Source organism: Anopheles nili, chromosome 2 (genome assembly GCF_943737925.1).
Source record: "Anopheles nili chromosome 2, idAnoNiliSN_F5_01, whole genome shotgun sequence".
NCBI lineage: Eukaryota > Metazoa > Arthropoda > Insecta > Diptera > Culicidae > Anopheles > Anopheles nili.
The window spans coordinates 71,614,375-71,633,968 of NC_071291.1; the positions used below are offsets into that span (position 1 = coordinate 71,614,375).

The 19,594-nt window shown below is 44.1% G+C and overlaps 3 protein-coding genes across 3 annotated transcripts; 1 reads left to right on the forward strand and 2 right to left on the reverse strand.

Moving 5' to 3' along the window:
• Positions 1-896: 896 nt before the first annotated feature.
• LOC128720409 (protein regulator of cytokinesis 1-like) lies at positions 897-3,588 on the reverse strand. The gene is made up of 5 exons (XM_053814078.1): positions 3,557-3,588; positions 3,090-3,484; positions 1,724-3,030; positions 1,515-1,637; positions 897-1,244 (listed from the first exon to the last, which is right to left on the reverse strand). The coding sequence occupies exons 1-5, from the start codon at positions 3,586-3,588 to the stop codon at positions 897-899; spliced, it is 2,205 nt and encodes a 734-aa protein (XP_053670053.1).
• A 1,038-nt stretch (positions 3,589-4,626) lies between these two features.
• On the forward strand, positions 4,627-7,519 carry LOC128729961 (protein regulator of cytokinesis 1-like). The gene is made up of 5 exons (XM_053823105.1): positions 4,627-4,652; positions 4,766-5,166; positions 5,229-5,698; positions 5,741-6,799; positions 6,877-7,519. The coding sequence occupies exons 1-5, from the start codon at positions 4,627-4,629 to the stop codon at positions 6,916-6,918; spliced, it is 1,998 nt and encodes a 665-aa protein (XP_053679080.1). The 3' UTR covers positions 6,919-7,519.
• Positions 7,520-11,056: 3,537 nt separating this feature from the next.
• Positions 11,057-19,091, reverse strand: LOC128730488 (mitogen-activated protein kinase kinase kinase kinase 5). Its single transcript, XM_053823539.1, has 15 exons — positions 18,981-19,091; positions 18,189-18,609; positions 16,421-16,519; positions 16,043-16,341; positions 15,901-15,967; positions 15,758-15,809; positions 14,681-14,719; positions 13,025-13,298; positions 12,788-12,947; positions 12,128-12,716; positions 11,855-12,048; positions 11,687-11,781; positions 11,484-11,610; positions 11,254-11,380; positions 11,057-11,185 (listed from the first exon to the last, which is right to left on the reverse strand). The coding sequence occupies exons 1-15, from the start codon at positions 19,089-19,091 to the stop codon at positions 11,077-11,079; spliced, it is 2,763 nt and encodes a 920-aa protein (XP_053679514.1). The 3' UTR covers positions 11,057-11,076.
• Positions 19,092-19,594: the final 503 nt, after the last annotated feature.

Consider the following 19,594-nt stretch of genomic DNA (forward strand, 5'->3'; position numbering starts at 1 on the left):
CATTTGATATCATAAACTTGAACATATATACTCAAAATATCATGGAACTTGAACATATATACTCAATTCAAGCAAAATATGTTACAACGACGGCTGTGATTAATTAATATGAATAAATGTAAAGACAATATGTAGATTGTATTGTTCAGTAAAATATCCTAGTGATAAAATGAAAACAAAAATAATATTTACATCCATAGAAGGATGATCTCTTAATAAAGCAGTTCGATTGCTTTGTTAGACGTTTCGCTTTTTATTCAACAGCAAAATAATAAGGTTTTTGTACCGACATTGAAGTAAATTATGTTATCCTAAAAATTGTCTGTTAAATAAGCGTGTGAGAGAAAGAGAGCAATGCCAGCGACTGATTTGAACATAGTACAATTAAAAATAAACAGCGCCTTCAATTTATACGAATAATGTTAGTTTCAATGAAGAAAAAACTTCAAATACATTTTTGTACAGATAATTAACTTAATACCGAGCGGTTGTGAATGATATCAACCCTTAGCTATACATCTCCTCGGAATCTAACACTTATAACGGCAATCCTTTTCGGAACAGCATCTGGTCTGCTCCGGAGGAACGCCACCTTTTAACCTCAAAGTAGTAAGTTTCAAACACCAATCGATCGGACGCTCTTCTAAGGTTCGATGATTGGCATTAATTTTAGTTTCGAAATGAATGTTGCTCTCTATCTGAAAGAATTAATTTATTCTGTAAAAGCAATTGCTGGATCCATCGCTGTTTCGTTCGAGCACCCATTGCACATAATTGCATCGAAAATACGACACGTGCGTGATGCACTTATGAGAAATTTCATTTTTTTCGCTTGACAGCTAAAGTTACACAAATTAAAATAAGCCAATTCTTTTGCGTGGAAGCTGCGTTTCCGCTTAGAAAATTATTGGACAGTTTTTAACGGTCGGCTTCAGCCGCCTTGAACCGCCCCTAGTAGTGGAAGCAATGGAAGTCGAATGGATGGCTCCGATACCGGGTGATCGAAGCATCGTCGAGGAGGCGGCTGGAGAATGCGAAAAGCTCATTGGCACAGGTGCTGGCGCGGCCAGTTCATGTGGTGGTACTATGTTTTCTTCCCCTTCGGTGAAGCTGCTGCCCTCCGACGGCATCGCTAACTCCTTCTGATGGTGTCTCAAACGCGTCGCACGACGGGGAAGCTTATGCAGCTGCTGCTTTTCCGGCACCACCGACGATCGATTGGGAACATTGTTTTCAAAGAAGTTCTATTTAAATGGAAGAAAAATACACATCACCTCGTATTTCTCCAATACAGTACAATATAAATAACAGTAATCAAACATAGGAAGCAATTTTTGAACTAAACGACATCAAAACCATATTGTATCTCTAAGATCGCGAAGTTCATTTCGCGGTAAGTTCATGATACATTTATTCAATGTAATTATTACATTTATATATTTCCATCACCATGCGTTATTTACAAAAGTTAAACGACAACCACTAGGTGTTTGATTGCTATTTTACACACGTACCTCGATCTTTTCGTAACAAACCGATTCCTGTAGTATGGTTCCCTCTGCCGAGCTGACAATCACCGATGGTACCTTTACCATCGAAACGCTGCGCCGTTTACCTTGTGATTTCCGTCGTGAGCGCTAAAAGAAACGTGCAATTGAACGGGATTTGAATACATGTTTTATTTTTTTATCCATGTATAATAATTAGAGGTCCCGACGCTTACTCGTTTCTGTGCAATCGATCCATTCGCTTTGCTGTCGTAAACTTTTAAGGCCGGTATCTTCCCGGAAGGGAGCTTCGCACCGGTCCGATTCATACCAGCCGCCGGACTGTTGAGCTCACGCAAAAGGGAACGCTTCGCATGGATCGCGCTAGTCGGTGTGGCAATCTTGCGTTTAAGCCATGAGCCTGTTTTAGAGGCGGAAGCACTCACTGCCATCGGAGTCATGGTTTTTAACGTCGACCCACCGGTTGCTAAGCGGGACCGATTGCTGCCCATTATCGAAGACGACTTGATCATCGACTCACCGCAGTTACGAACCGGTGTTCGCCCAACAGATGATATGCCCAACATCCCGTTGGCCTTTTTGCGGGCGCTTGAAATCAAATGTTTGCTTTCCTCACGCTGTTTCCATTGTTGTTCGATCGTTTCCTCCACGCTGGAGCCATATATTGTGAACTTGCGCGCATGTTCCTCTTCGTAAGCCTTGCAAGCTTCCAACAGCTTCGCCTCAATTTTGGGCAACTGGCTGCTGATTCGACGACGTTCTTTCTCTTCCTCCAGTAGCTTGCCCCCACGGTTATTGTACCGGTTTGGATCGCTGGATTTGTTCTCGAGTGCCAGCATCCGGTCCCACATCTCCTGCCGCTGTTTTACCATTTGAAAAGTAGCCTCGTTTTCACGATAGAACTGTTGCAGACTCTCGAGCTCCAGTTCGTGGAGTTTGAACAAATCTTCGTTATACACGTCCGAGTTGAACGTGCTAAAGCGGGCACGCTCCTCGTCTGATTTCATACACTTCTCCCACCATTCGACGATCTCCAGACGGATACGCTCAACGAATGCTTTCATATTCTCTCGCCGCAAAGTCTCACATCGGTCGTGTTCGGCGAACAGCTTATCGAATGTCGTCTGCGAGTAGGAAGTCAGCTTTTGGAACTTCTTCACAACAGCAGGATCCATTTCTAGGCATTGCCAGAGACGCTCAAGCTTGCGGCGTGTGTCGTCAATGTGTTCTTTTAGGCTTTCATACTGAATCTCGGTTTCCTCGTGTAGCTGGCGTAATGCTAGCAAATTCTCTTGAGTCGGAGGAAATTTACGCGCGTTCAGAAGACGTGATTGCTCGTCCGAAAGAGGTATTATTTCGAGATGACCCATGAGCTTTTTCGTATCGCGTCGCAGCAACGCGATATCGTCCAAACGTTGCATCTTTACCACTACCAGGTGGTCTAAGTACGACCGAAAGTCTACCAACTCGTGCTCTGTAGGCAAAGGGTCCTTGCTTAGCACCCTAGGTGCTTCGGATAGCTCTGTAAATGAGAAGTTACATACAAATGTCGACACGTAAAAATATTTTTTTTCTACTCACCTTCACACAGCGTTTCCATCTCTAGCTGGTATTGGTCGATGATTTCATAGCGTTGCTTGAGCTTCGATCGCATGTGTTCGAGGCTTTCGTCAAGCATCGTGCGTTGATGTAACAACGGCATGCTCTCCAAGTCATTAGGTGCGGACTCCGTCAACTCACCGAGCACCCGCTGTAAATTCATGGACTCTTGTTTCAATTGGGCTATCTCTTCTATAAAACGCTGTTTTCGCTGAAAGCTTTCATCGTAAACTTCTTCGAAAAACGACACCAAATGATCCGGCAGCCGCTTAGTGTAGTCAATGTACGTTTCATCATCAAACATTTCGCTCCACAGACCTCGCATCCGGTTAAATCCGTTCGTGCAGATTGTTTGTAGTTGTTGATGCACCACTTGGCTAAAAAGTAAAGACGATAGTTTAATATTCCAACAAACAAACGACCTCCATTTTGTTGGACAAATAACTCACAATGGATCGTCATCCATGGTCGATGATTCCATGCTTTAGCTGGACCCTTGGTTTATAAACACCGTAAACACTGAGCAGACCTTTTTCGTTAAAATGTGTACGTAGAAAAACCAGTAGTTTTCTGCGTTTAACGTCTGGAAAGCGAGCAAAACAACTTTTCCACTGAAATAACACCGAGGATACGAGCAATTACAGCGGAAGTCCAAAGCTAGCACCGTTTGCAACGCACACTTTTCTACTTCTTCTTCACGTTACAGGTAGTACAGCAAGCCTTATTTATAGTGTATCAAATTTGCACAAGAATACGGATTTATCATTACTATGATTACTCACTTTTGATAATTCACATCAAAGATCGACACTGCAAGTAGGCTTTCCAAATCGCCCAAACTTTTCACTTAACAAATGATGCCCACAACCAGCAGTCGTTACAATCTACGTTTGAATTAACGTCTATCACCCGCGTCTACCTTAACTAGAGTGACGTTTTTGCCAGTTGACATTCATGCTGCTGCAACTTGTCAAGTTTTACAGGGCTAGAAATTCCGTAACTAAATATTTGATTTTAATGCCACTTTAGTCAAATAGATTTCTATTACAAGTTTTTGTAGTAAAAATAACAAAGAAAAGTCATGCAAATATATTTATATATCAAATCTCGGTCTTAGGTGGAAAGGCACAGGAAAGGCAGCGATATACAAACTGATTGTGAGCCACAATCGATTTGTTCGTTAATAAGTTGTAGGTTTAAAAAAATACCCATCCTAGCTATTATCAAAGCAAAACTTTAGCTGAGAATTTATCAGTAATCATTCATTCTAAAATAATTTCTTTGAGAATTGATGATAATAATAGAATGCAGCCCCTCTATCGAATTTTATCACTATCGACAACTGTGCAAAGTGGAATTCCAACCGGTTCGAAGCGGTAGAACTTATAAATGTCAAAGACGTTGTTGTCTTAAGTGACAATTGCCGGAAAACGGAGGCGCTTGAGGATCTTTACAATTATAATTTTTGTTGAATTTATAAAAACAATTTTCGTACTTTTAGTTTAGATCTACCAGAACCATGGCGAGTAAATTAGCAAAACTCGAGTAAGTATAATAGGATAGGCGGCAAGTATGCCGTACAATGCGTACCATTCCGACACTCTTTTTTCTCATCGTCATGGAACGGCCCAACACGATGCATTGCCCCCCACTAATAGGCAAGAAACGATAACAAACTCCCTGGAGATCGTGCACCACAAGGTGCGGCTGCTGATGGAAGTATGGAAAATGTTTTTCGACGAAATCTGCTACCTCGACTACCTGACGTCGTTGCCGTCCAGCATCGAGCAGTTTCTCGGCGAAATTTACTGCCTCACCATGAGTTTCTGCGTGCGAAAGACGCAGCGCATCCGCGGGCTGCAGACGGAATTGTTTGAGCTGCGCCGCGTTCTGGGTGTGAGCAGCGATGAACCCGAGGACGAGTGGGAACGGGGTGACATATCCCTTGATCGTAAACTGTCCCTGCTGCAACAACGCGTAAACTTGTTGCGTCAGCAAAACCAAGAACGCGTGCGGCTGATGGAAGAGTACATGATCGAGGAGACGATGCTCCTTTGCGGTTCGTATCTCGGAAGGTTTTTAGATCACCAGTTTGGATCGTAACCATTTCACTATTTCCAGACCTCGGCGAGGCGGCTCCAGTACACGAACCATTATGCCCAAATCCAGAAACTGGGAAACTCCCAGACGCACAGAGGATGGCCCAGTTCGGTGATTACCTCAGCCGCCTGCGTGCAGAGAAGGTGAAGCGGATTGCCACGCGCGAGAAGCTTCAGTCCGACATACGCAGAAAGGCACAGATGCTAGACTGGGTGCCTCGCAAGGATCGCCATCGGCAGATAATTAATCAAAAGACACTGCTTCCTTCGTTGGACAACTTGCACGAGCTGCAGCATCTAGATTTCGTGTTGTCGGGTCTGTTGGAGCGCAAGCGTCAACAGGAACAGCAGGGACAGAAACCATCGCAGCCGCCACAAAAAGAGCAGCAAAAGAGTCAGGAAAAGCAGCAGCAGCAACAGAACCAGAACCAGCCAGAGCAACACCAAGATGAGCAACCGGATCAGAATAAGCAACAACAGCAAAAGCATCAGGTAAAACAACAGCAGGAAGTAAACGCCCAAAAGCCACCGCAGCAGCAACCGCCGAAACAGAAACAGCAACCGCCAGCACAATCAACAAAGATGATACCGATCAGCCAGACTCCTCCTCCACCACCTCCACCGCCTTCACCAGCATCGGAAATGGACGCAGCTAATGCAGGCGGAGGTGCCGGGAGTATTTTCGAGCGGACGATCGAGGTGTACAAGCTTGTAGATGCGGAAACCGGTCACCCGGTGGTGCGCGAGCGGATCATCAAGGAGATGTTTCAGCGCGTCCGAGCCAGCATCAACGTGTGGTGGGAGCGTTGTCTGATCTCGCCGAGCGAACGGCAACAATGCACGGTTCTGTACACGAACCAGCTCGATGAGGACGCGTTCGTGGCGCATATCGAGCAGCAGAAGTTGCTGAAGAGTTATTACCGCGAGAACGAGCCCATCTTCGTGCTCATATTTCAGTGGTCCGAGCTGTGGAACAAGTATCTGCAGCACGAGCGCTCCGCCATCTCAGAGCCGGACACAGAAGCTAACAAGAAGCCATCCGCGGTAACGGCCACCACTGAGCCGCCAAGGCAGCGCGAGGTAAGCAAAGAATTGGAGGAGATGAAACAGCAGCTGGATGATGTCAAGAAGCAGCTGGAAGGCAAATGCCGCGAGTTCGAGCAGCGCTGTCAGGTGAAGTTTACCATGTACGGGATGCCGGTGATGCACGTGCTGCGCCGTTGCCAGGAGAAGCGCGAGGAACTGAAGCTGGCCGCCTGCTGTAAGCCGTATCCGTCGAATCGCAACTGGATTTCGGCCGCTGCCACCGCTGCTGGTCAGAAGCTGTCGCCGAAGACCGCGGAAGATCTCGCCCGCATGCTGGACATTGTGGTGGTGCGCAAGAGTAACCCCAACGGAGGTCCGGATTTGATGGCGATCGCATGGGATCAGGTAGACCCGCAGCTGGCAACCGAATCGCTGCCGGAAGCTGAGACCCATTCCGATTCAGACGATTCGAACCGCAGTGGCAGCAGCAGCGGCGAAGATGCGGATCAAAAGCGAGACGACGAGCTGTTGGAGGAGGCGTTTGCTTCAGCTACTGCGGTCACTACCGTAAGTTTCGTTACGCTCGACAATTCCCTCTTCACTAGCGTGTCCATTAACGTGCTTTTTCTCACTCCGCGTTTCAGAAAAGCCGAATCCATTCCGTAAACGGACACCCGGCGTCTTAAGGGCAGCATGTGGTTTTAGAATTTCGGAAACCTGAAGATTTATACAACACATTTCATTAAAGAGAAGCCACCGACGACGATCGGGGGTTCGGTAGGTTTAGAGATGCGCGCATCAGCGCAACCTGCGCGGTGGAAACCGAGTGCCTTTTTTCCTCTCTTCTTGCCCACATTTTTCCTCTGTCAATTGTGAAAACCTTTGTTCTCTTTCTCTTCATTCCCAACCACTTTTTAAATATGTACTTGTTTTTGGGGGCTAGGGAGGGGGATTTTTTCAGTAGAATTAAGTCATCAACCAGCAGCTTCCGCTGTTTGGCCTGAACTGGACATTAGTTCCTAATGTAGCTGTTGTCCGTTTTTGCCGTGATGCGCGAACTGCATCGTTCGGCTCTTCGTTTATCTAAACCGGAATTAAAAAAAGGAAGAAAGTAATACCAGCCAACGCACTGGTAGCTGCGAATTTTATCGTTATAGAATTCCGAACATATTTCGTTTATAAATCCTCGCGAGTTATACTAAGGAGAACTAACCCCCAAGCATATATCTATGTACCACCCCTTACATACAGAATCGTTAACAGATTTACCAAATAAAATTGCTTTTTTTCGTTTTGCATCGAGTGCGCGCTCGAATTGCTTTACAGACAAATCGAATTTCGTTGCTTTTGCTTCTCTGTGAGGTTATTTCTTTCTAGAAAGAAACAAAAACGCCTTCTTTCGTTGTTGCGATGTTATAAAATGTTTTAAATGAACCTGAATTCAATTGTATTACTGTAAATTTTCTTTATTCACTAATTTAACGGAGATCCGAGAGAATGTGAGATGATCGTTTCATTAAAATTGTTAGACGGGCGCTTTTTGTTGATTTGTTTAGGTATCCTGCGGAATTGTTGGAAGGTTAGTTAAACACTAACCAAAAATCTGGATTGTTTAATCGTTTAACACACCATTTAACAGAATTCTTGCATAGACGTGGAAAACTCGATTCAAGTCAGTGAAAAAAGGCTGTAAGGGTACAAGAAACGAACGAATTGCAATAGCATCGTATGTCGTAAACGTTTCAAAACCAAAGCAGAATAAACAGAAACAACGCTATATTACAATGCATGAAACTCAAACTTCGGGAACGAAATACTGTATTTTCAACATGCCACTGACTCTGCAAGTGTGTGCCCTGTTCTGTGTCACTTCCCTCGGATATGCGACTGCGGATGATTACATTATGGCCTCCGCTATTTCATCTTCACGGTTTTAACACGTGCTTTTCTCCATCGTTTACTCGACATCTATCTAAACGTGCGGTGTTCGTTTACAATTTTTCTCGTTGATCGATTGATTCCTTGCATTTACATTCTTATTTCAACGCATCGCTCACAAATCGGTGCTTAATATTTGGGTGTAACATACTTTGCCGTGCGAGAAAAGAATTCCTGACACCCTTTCCTATACATGTTTCGTGCACTCTCGCTCTTCCGTTCCTGCTTATTGCGTCGTGCGCTATTTTACAATCAAATGTTTCGCCCTTCGTGGTGCATTTATGTTTCTTTGTGTTTCATGCTGCGCTGCGGTTTTAGAGCATACGAAGGTTTGCGCGTGCGATACACTGTTCTGTTCCACCGATGAACTAGCACACACACACACACCCTAATTCGTCTCATCCTAGAGACTTGGACTTAATTATATCTAGTAGCCTATCACTTACTTAAACTGACTTTAAGAGATAGACTTGACTTGCAACTTTAACGGTTAACGGGGAAGAGAACCTTACTACAATAGGTATGTAGTATTATGCATGGTTTTGTTTTAGTCAATTTGAAAAATTGCTACTCGAATACCTTAACATAAAAAATCTCAATCGTACGAGTTCGGAACGCAAAAACGAAGTGTAACAGTAACTTAGTCCGACCCGTACAATACGAGGCGTGTTTTGTATCATATAAATCAAAGCATCACACAACAAATGGGGGGAAAAATGCGGAATCCCTCTTACTAAACCATCTTGCCCGAAATGCAACGTTTTATGCAATCAATAAGACGCTACGGGAAGTGGAGAAGAGTTCGAATGTTGTTCGAATGCTTGGATTATGAGTGTGGAATAGATCAGAGCTTGGTTTGGTTGGTGGAATAGAAAGGAATAATCCTCTTTATAGGATGGTGGTCCATTTTGGAATTATATGTTCACCGTGAGGCTTTGGACGATCATTTAAGGACTAAGGACTATCTGAAATGTGTTACCATGGCTATCCGTTCAAAACAGAAAAGGGAGCAGAGCTGCATTAGTCGTTCGATTATACTAGTTAGTTAGCTGGTTTGCACTATTTTCCAACGAAAAAGTGAACCCTATCGAAATCAAAACACCTAAACTGGCAGCGATTCTGTGCTACGATTGTTGTAAACTCAAAACGACCTAAAATAATAAAATCATACGAGAGCTACAATGTTTAAGCATTCTTCATTATATGAGGATAATGCTTCAACCTATTTGTATTTGTTCGCATTGGCTATAATTCCCATTGGGTATATTCATTGGCCGCTCTGCAGGTAGTTTACCCTTCCATTAGTTGCCATTATGATCTGTTTTCAACGTTTTGTTCTGTGTTTTTTCTGATTTTAGAATATTTTTCTTTAATATTGTTCTATGTGTGTTTAAATGTTTGCTATACTGTATTGCTATATTCATCATCATCAAATCAGGAATTTGTCATGCTTTTATTTAGTGCATGCAACTATTTTGTCATGCTTTATTATAACAAAATTGTGGGTGATCGAGAAAGAAAGCAACCAAAAAAAATGTATGTTAGTGTCTTTGAGGCTTATGCGTATTGTTGTAATTTTCTTTATCAATTCAATTTAAATTTTATCATTTTGAGCTTCTACCGGAGGCATACCAGTGCCCGTACACGGCTTCCTATGGTCAATTTGTTATAAAAAATACCATCGAACCAGAAGTATGGCGTTTGTTTCATTCAATGATAAATATTCTCTCATTCTGGAACCATTTCGCAAACGCAAATGATTGTGTAAATATTCTTACCCAGAATTATGCAGTACATTCACATTGCTCGTCTTTGGTAGCATCTGTTGATGCTGGTTTTTTGTTATTGATCGATTCTCCGAAATTAAATAGGCATAGCAAATCTTTGTACGACATGATTCTTATCATCATGTCGGTCATGATAACGACTTTTCCAAACAGAACAATCGAAAAAAAATAAAGAAGTAATATATAGGTATGCACGGGTTAGTGTTATATAAAAAATATACTTTTCTCTGTTCCTCTTTCTCTCTGCTATTTGCTGCATACGGAATTGCTTCCTAATTTTTGCATACTCGGTAAGTGGTTGGAAAATATCCCTCGTATAAACATGAAAAATATATGACGATCTATGGTTAGTTACTGGTTAGTAGTTTTCCGTCAGGTGATGTAAACTAGCATTTACAGTGTTCTGGGAAGAGTTCAATCACCCATTGATCTTGTATGAATTGCAGTTTGGTGAGTGGCCTGTTTTTTTCCTCATACAAATAAGCCGGCATACTGTGTAAGTCTCATTTTGTGCTATCTTACATCATCAATACTAAATTCTAAATGAGCGCATCAATGATGGCAAAAGGAGACTGCTTTCCCTTCTTTACAGGAGCTCTTCTTCACTAAAACAAAAACGACATCTGATCCACAGAAAGCTTTTGATCGTTATAACCATTTTGTAAAATGAATGCATTATTGTTACAAATTCAATCGCAATGTCAGTGCTCAAGCGAATAGCAAAAACACGGATGAAATTAGTGGTTTTGTTAAGCATAGAAACAAATGCGTACCAAAAATAAGATTGATATCTTTATGACTATATCTGGTTCCATCCCGTTCGTTTACTGACCCTCAAGCGCGATCCTACACTACCGTAAATATCAATATCAAATCACTTATCTTTTTTGCATGGAAACCAGTCGGTAAAGATGATCATTCGATCGGGCCTTATTTTCTTATCGCGGCTATTTTCCTTGCGTTCTAAAAACAACCATGAATCTTGTGGTTCTCGTATTGGTACCTGTGCGAACGAAAACGAATTTGAAAATGGGACTACATACAAAAAAACAATCCACGGCGCTATGCCACCAACCCACGTGCGAATATGATGTGACGCTTCATCAGTCACACCACCGTTCAGTAGCTCGCTTCATGTCCAGCCAATATATACAGATCATGTCCGACATCATTCGCCCCCTCGGCGGTATCAGCCCGAATAGTGCGACTCTGCAACATTACCACTTTGCTGAAAAAGACAAATACAAATTAGTCCAAAGTTTATCGACGAACAGATAGATCGAACGGCGTACGTACTTGTCACTACCGATAAGCTCATAGATTCGGCTCGTATCGGTTATTTCCTGTGTAATCTCTCCATTCCTTAGCGATCGACCCTGCACGCCGTACTTATGAAACGCTAGTACACTATCAGTTAAACAGACTGCATAGAGAGATAAATAGATGGAGAAAGAGATGTAGATAAGAAGAGAGGGAACGTGATTAGTCATGATTTGCCGCTTCTATTCATACAAATTAATTCTCACCTATGCTTTCAATTACAAAACTAAATTCCACGCGCGAGATGAGCTTGCGGCTCTGCTTTGGGAAACCCTGAATATCAACGATTTGCACGAACCGATCGTAACATACTAATATTGCGTCCTTTTCAATCTGCAAACGATACCAACATTCATAAGTTACTTCAATATCTCACAAATATGGAAGCTCAGTTGTATTTTCACCGCACCTGATGCACTTTTATTGGTCGAAGAGTATCCCGCCGGTTAATAACCGTCGCCATGCCGTCCATTTCCTCCACTGGCGCGTTAAACCAGCTGGGTGCTATTGAAGTGAAAAGAATTTGAAACACATCAATCGAGTGGGATACACAAAAACTCTACAAAATTACACTCACTGCTATTGGTATTGATCAAATCCAGCTTCAACGAATCGTTTGGTCCTTTCCGCACATTCACGCACACGATCGGGTACTCGAGCTCGGGTGTGATGATCATCTCGAACACGTTCGAATTCGCACCATAGTACTGGATGTTGCCGGACGGCCATTCGCATTGTTTTAACAGCATAAACTTGTTCAGCGGATCGTACCTAAAGAGACAAAAAACGTTAAATAATTACTATCCAAACCAAAGGAAACTAACGCACGTCCTTCCGTCCTATAACGTACCATTGCATCAGAAAGATCCCGGTTGCCATCGAGCCGCACAGGTACTTATACCCGTTGTAGGGATTGCGCGTCACACAGCACTGCACGCATCCTTTGGTGTCGGGCACCTTGGTCGTGAGTGCGAACTTGCGCGGCACGAGCTTCTCTGGGATCTTCTTCATGTGCATCGAGAAGCGGTGCGTCTGCTTGGAATGTAGCGCCATCAGATCGTGCCGGTATAGCTGGGTCGTCTTGCCGGACAGCGACATCAGTATGTCCTTGATTACGTACAACCAGACGGTGCGCCGCGGGTACAGCTGCTCGATCGCCGCGTCGTGCAGCTCGTTCAGGTTTAGATTGAAGATGCCCTCGTCCGCCCCAATCAGCAGATGCTGATCGCGCGTGTCCGGATGGATCCAGGACGCGGTGCAGTTAATGTGCAGCGGGCAGTCATTGAACACCTTGGAAAAGCAGGCACCCATGTGGACCTTCGGCGTCGGTGGCAACCCGTTCGAAACCGGACGCGGCGGAGTATGTCGACGGCTACGATGGTGCCGCTTTGGGGGAATCGGCGGTGTATTGTTCAGCAGATCCGGTTGCGATCCAGTGCCTGCAATCGACAAAAGTAAAGATTAAATTTTAGTTCACCTCAAACACACTCGGCAGATCAGGTGCGCTTACCACCTTCACTATTGCCATCACCGTCGCTCAAACTACGTTGCCTGGAAGACTTGTCGATTCCCTTGAATAGTTCGTTCAGTTGGTCCATCGAATGCCGCTTACCACCGCTATTACTGTTACCGTGGTCCTGCGATTCATCCATGGCGGTAGCTCCGTTTTGCTGTAATGATGAATGGATTTCAAAATGACACATAACTTACTCTTTTCCCAGCCGTGTCGCAAGCTGCTAGTGCTTACCGCATTTAGTTGCTCGAGCTTTGCACTTAGCTGATCCATCGCATCATAGCTCAACGTCGAATCATCGCGGCCATTATTGTCGTAATCTTCTGCCATCGTCATGCTTGTCGTCGTGTAGCTTCTATCCGACACGATAAGATCGTCTTCATCGTCAAGAATGTGATTTCCACCGCCACCACCGATCGCACCGGAACCGTTTCCTGTGCGATGTTGCTGTCCATTGCTGGCATCGGCACACGCCAACAAGGAATTATCGTGCAGCGGTAGCGTGCGCCTGGATTGAATGTAACCAGGTTCGATTTGCATGTTTTTTTTTGTTAACCACCATCGTACATTAAACACATTAAAAGAAAAAAGAAAAAATAAACGCCATCAACGACTTCTTTCACAGGATCCAGGGTAGGCCTATCAAAACGGAGGACCGTTTTGTGTTTTTCTGTAGTTCACAAACTTAATTCAAATCAAAACGTTGATAAATATATATATGTACGCTATACGTGAAAGGACAGCCACCAGAACATGAAGGGATTTGCTAAGTGTCCTGCGGGGACGGGCAAGGGGTGGCGGTGGAAGTGATACACAAGGGCAATGCAATATGTGTTTCAGTAATGCACGAGACACAGGAAAGGAGTGTAAAAAAGGTACTTTTTGAAACACAAATTCAACTAAACACACCAATTTCACAAAGCGCTCCACAAGCGATCCTTGCCAAGCAACCGATTCTTGCGAATAAGTAATAGCCAACCAAACTTATGTTTTGTCATTTTTTTTTCAACATAAGATTGAAAATTCAAATGGCAGAGTTTAGTAAAGAAGGTATAGTATTACAGATCTTGCTTCATAAAGAAGAATTTATCGATTAGCTTTCTGTTGGTTATTTAGATTCAGATTAGAGACGGTGTTATAGGTCGAGTTATAAAGGGCCACATGTACGATGCATTAATTGTTATGTTAATTCACCAAGCTACAATACTTTCGGAGTAGTTATTAAATACGTAAGCATGCCCATATGTGTGGATTGGAATTACTGAATTGCATGGTGAAAGGAAAACGACATGCGCGACATGTCTTTGTATATATCTACTTGTATGTAATTTTTTTCATCTTCATACAACGCATTGCATTCTAACAAAATGTGATTTTTGTGTGTGATGCGATACCTTTGGGCGTGTGGAGTAGGGATAATGCTAATTGAAAAAAATTGTGTGCATTTGCGATTGAATTCACGCCGTTTCAAAAGTGAATGAAGGACTAAACCATATTCGAAGAGCACACACACACATTTTATGGTAAGCTAGTGGCGACATTAAAAACGTGAGATGAAGTAAACTAAAAGTTAAAGTACACAACGGCATAAGTTACTTAAAATTCGCAAACACACGAGTGAACGCCCGTAGGATTATGGGAAAAGCCACAGCAATATAACCATCCCATTTGGACTGCGGAAGCCTTATATTGTAGTTACAATATGCACGATTCTGCTTTTTTTTTCTTAGTTGAAAATGGAAGACTATTTTCATTTTTTAAAATTACATGGACTATTCGATCGGCTAAGATGCATGGATATGAAATGTTCTTTTCTTGCATTTGGCCTTTGATGCTAGGCGAGGTGAGAATGACAATGAAACAATATGTGGCGAAGCGGATGTTTGTTACCTTATCTTCAACTCCTCGTCTATATAATGCAATAGACTCCTAGAAAAAAGAAAATACAGAAGAAAAAACACAAGAAAGAAATGGCACCAGTTGTTGAGTTTGAGAAAGGAATGTTTCAGAGAGATAGATAGAATGGATAATAGGATAGCGTACGCGGAGCATCGTATTTAGAAGCTGGGACGGCAACGTGGCCAATCGTACTTGATCAAATGATACTTTCGATCGTTTCTCACCCCAAAGCTACGGGATCGAAAAGCTACTATAGAATTTAAAGGAGAACTGTATATTGGATCGATTCACATATCTGCAGGAAGGTAGCAAATCTTCAAACGCTTTTTTTACTGAATTCTGAATCTTATTTCTTCAAATGTGTCGCAAGAACATGTTCCCACACCTAATGATAATGACGCATGAAAATGTCGCCCGACATGAAATTTGTTGAGCATATTTAAACAACATTCGCTGTTTTTGTAATGCGTGAGAGCCGTGATGCTGTGAGATGGAGCAATTGTTTAATTTGTCAGTCGGGACGGATCGAATGCCGGCACAAGTGTAACGTGTAACATGGAAACAAACACAGCGTAGGTGTTAGGAGCGTGTCCGCAAGGCTGTAGTATGCATGTTTGAGTCGCCGTGATGGTTTCATACTTTTTGGTGTAAATTTTGCCATTTTAGAATACGTTCGATGTGCGATATTACTGATTAAATTTTAATGAAGGTTTAACATCAAAAAATTTTGCGCATTCAGATAAAACAGAGTTAGAGTTTGTTTTGAGTAGGTGTTGGTTCGATTAACGATCGTTCTGTGATCTAATCAAAAAAAGCATTATTGGGTTTTAGACGTAAGACTACTATCAGTAAGCAGCTTGCACGTTGCAGAGCTTCAGCTAACGGTATGTTTTACCCCCATGTTTTTTTAGCTCTACGATTTAGCATGGCGCATTCAGTTCAGCGGGATTTAATGCCCCCGCAGAACAATTGACAATCGGTCGACAATCGTTCGTAACGTTCGCACTGGGCCACGATTTGAAGGCCTGTAACCAAGAGAGCAGCAGCTTCACGCAACAATATACTTACATATCACTCGGTAGTGTTTCTGGACTAGATGAACGTTCATTCTCCAAGGGTTCTAAAAGACGAAAAGAAAAAAAATAAGTATAACAGAAAAAAGCTCTCCAAACTACAAATAGTTTTTTTTGCGGTATGATACTACTACTCACTGCAATGGTAAACAGAGTTGGAGGAATGCATCCGACTCGTAATTCTCTGCGGCCCGTTCGCGATGGCCTGAAAGAGGAAGGAGGGTGTGCAACATCAATTAATTAATTTCAATTCGACTGATGATTACTGCGGGACCTTTACCCCTTCTTCCTCTGTGTCCTGGTAGTAGTAGCTCGCGTGCGGGCTATGATACTTCTGCAGCAGCTCCTGCGGCAATCGGATGGACATGTCCGATTGGAAGAAGGCATGCTGCAGCAACCGTTCGGCCGTCGGTCGCTTTTTGGGATTCTTCGTGAGGGCCACCTTGAGAAAGGAGTGAAAGTTAGAACTCCACCGTTCCTTCTCCTTCAGTGTGGGTGGCTTGAAACCGCTCTTCGACATCAAAAAGAGCGCCCGCATCGGATGAAGATCGAACATAGGTGGTTGGAGTTCGGCTAGTTCTAAAAACAACAAAAAAAAACGGCACAAGGAAGGTACGGGTTAAAAGATTGTTGGTACACGCGTGTTTGTTTTCCTTACCGATCGCAGTGATACCACAGGCCCAGATATCGCACAGATGATTGTAACCACCCTTCCGCTCGACAGCCGCTACCTCGGGTGCCATCCAGTAGGGTGTGCCTATGGATAAGAGAATGAAAATTATACTAAAACATGTTTACATAACAGTTAGTCATAAAAGTATTCCCAGCTAATTGCTCTAACATGTTAAATAATAGTCGCTGATTCTTTAATACTTAAACAAAAATAATATTTCAATAATATCAGATATCTCATAACTTGAACAACAGATTCAATGACAATCGTGGTGGATAATCGTGTAAAAAAACTGATTTTCAATTAGTGCATCATTTCTAAGCTTGTAGAATCAGGTTATTTCACGACGGGTATGAGCAGCTAAAACCGCACGTTTCGTTATCTTATCTCTGTTGGCGGAAAGAAGAAAATAAAAAAAGAACGTATACTACATTTACCTAGACTATGCTAATTCACACAAATTCGTTTCCACTGGACCTTAGAGCCACAGGTTTATGTGACGCAGCTGATAAATGATGGGCGATCGGGTAAAGTCAAGCAAAAAGAGTCTGACTAAAACCCATCTTCATCACTCAAAGCCACTCAAAAATCGTTCGAAAGCGTCACTAACGAGCCTGCCCAACTCCCTGCCCTCCGTAGCGTAGGGGTAAATGTTGTGTGTCAATTCGATTTAAAATTGTTTCAACACCTCTCGAACCGAACGTTCGAGTGTCCGGCGGACCGAATGAAGATCGCACATTACATCCGTCACGCATCGAAGCGTTTGCCTTGGGACTCAGTTGAGGCGCTAGCAAACGCCGCTGGAATGCATTCACACCACCGCAACGGACCCAAAAACATTTTTCCTAAGAAAGTAGATGTGTGTGAGTCAGGTGTCCCTTTCGAGAACTACACAATCCACCGCACCGTCCCATTTGGATCCGTAAGAGCATGTGCGAAAGAATGATCGCATCGTTTAGCAACAAATTATTAGCGTCGAACACGAGAGCTGTCGCTGTGGGAAACGTTTTCAATCGCTTCAAAATTCAGCACCAGCTGGAGGTAGTATATACCATCCCGCCCTAAACCACTAACCGTGTCCGTGGATAGCACATCCATGCGAGCATCGCGTGGAACGTTAATTGATAAGCAAGCTTGCACTAACGTAACAGCTTTTTAAAAGTACATTCGTAGGCGACGTTCTTCCTTACCTAGCTCAATGAATGCACGCCCTTCAAAGGGGGTGGTAAAATGATACGCCTCACAAGGCTCAGTTCCGGAATCGGAAAGCACAAAGAAAGCATCAATCAATCCATCGAATTTCCGATGGCGGATGCGAAAATCCAGTCGTAACACCAGCCTTGTGGAAACGGGAGAATTCTTAACCCCTTCGGTGCGGAAAATTGTATCGATTTTCCTGCACAAGAAACCGAGACGCGACATTCAAGGAGGGCGATTGCGTTGATTATCAAAACAGCTGGCGGTCGCTTAAATCAAGCGTATCAAACGTTGCGCTTCCCCAACGACTGGTGCGTACACACACCGGACTCGTCATGGTAACGGTGGCCAAACCAAGAAAAAAAAAGAGGCAAAAATATGTAAAGACCCACAATCGCACGAGTGGAAAGTAAATAAGCGAAACGGCCGCTCATCGATTACACTTTCGATCTCTCGATCGGTGAAGTAGCAAAACGCAAAAAGCGCCACGCATGAAGGAAGTGCAACTTGTAATGGATACCGGAAAACTCTGTGCCACCCCGATGCGCGCCCTTACCGATGAAGCTTCTCCGCTTGTTAATGGTGGCCGTGATTTGGGCGCTGACACCGAAATCGGCCAGCTTCACGTCGCCCCGCTCGGTGAGCAGGATGTTGGCGCCCTTGATGTCGCGATGAATCTTGCCCATCGAGTGCAGGTACGAGAGGCCGCGTAGCGTCTCTCGGCACATGTACGCGATCTGCAGCTCGGTCAACGGTCCAGTGACCTGGTAGATGTCCTGAAGGCTTCCCCCGCCGCAGTACTCCATGCAGATCCAGAGTTTGTCGTGGCGCATGTACGAGCCATAGTACGAGATGATGTTCGAGTGGCGACAGTCGCGCATCATCAGGATCTCCTGCTGAATGATCTGGATGTCATCGCCCTGCTCGAGTTTGATGACTTTGATCGCAGCGAGATCATTCGACTGCAGCTTCTTCGCCTAGGGAGAGACAGCAGTAAGGAACAAAGGAAACGCAACCTATTAGTTCTGAGAGTGATTTAGCAGGCGGGATCGTCCAACCGAAAAAAAAACTGCAACTAGAATAGAATGTTGCACTCGCAGTGATCGAGAGAGAGAAAAAGAGAGAGCGCTCAAGAGAAAGCTATGGGGAGTGGACACGGAGTTGGAATAATTAAGCATAGTCTTCTTCGGGAGATGCTACCGGGGATCTAAAATTATCAACAAGGAAATTGAGATCATCCGCATGCCAAAAGGGCACGCACTATGCGATTTGAAGGAATGCTCGCAAGTGGCTTCACGCGTATACTACGCGTAAGATCATCTGCTAGCCGCTGGCCGCATATACATACCTTGTACACATCGCCGTACGTCCCGGAACCGATCTTGTGGATCAGCTCGTACTCATCCTCCGGATTGCGGCGGGAGATAGCGGAACTCAACATGGGGGTTGAATGCGACATTCTGCCAGCATTTTCCACCTGGCCTGCTCCGTAGCGGATACCGGATGCGTACGCGTAACCGAACACTTTTGCGCTTTCTTCGCCTGACGCGGGGGATGGTGACTGACGGGGCGGCACCACGAACCTTGCCTCTTGCGAGGACTGGCCCGTATCACTACACACACAAACGGGGTACACACACGGGGCAGCGCTGCGGGGCGCTAGACCAACCTACAGATGTGGGTGGGTGGTTTCTATGAGGCGTATTTTCTGCCCCCAGCTCTAGATGAATTCTGTGACAGAGACCCCCCGCAGCACACAGTGCACAGTGCAGCTCCGAGCTATTGGAATGGATTCCAGATGCAGCTAAACTCCCGAACAATACCCTATGCGAAGCCTCTGCCCGTCTGTTTCCGTTTCTTTTTCCGCAATGCGTCCTTTCCACCAGGGACCACCCACAACAGCTCGTGAATGGAATAAGTGCTGCTTGTTTCAATTTCGCACTTTCGGACCTCGGACAAATG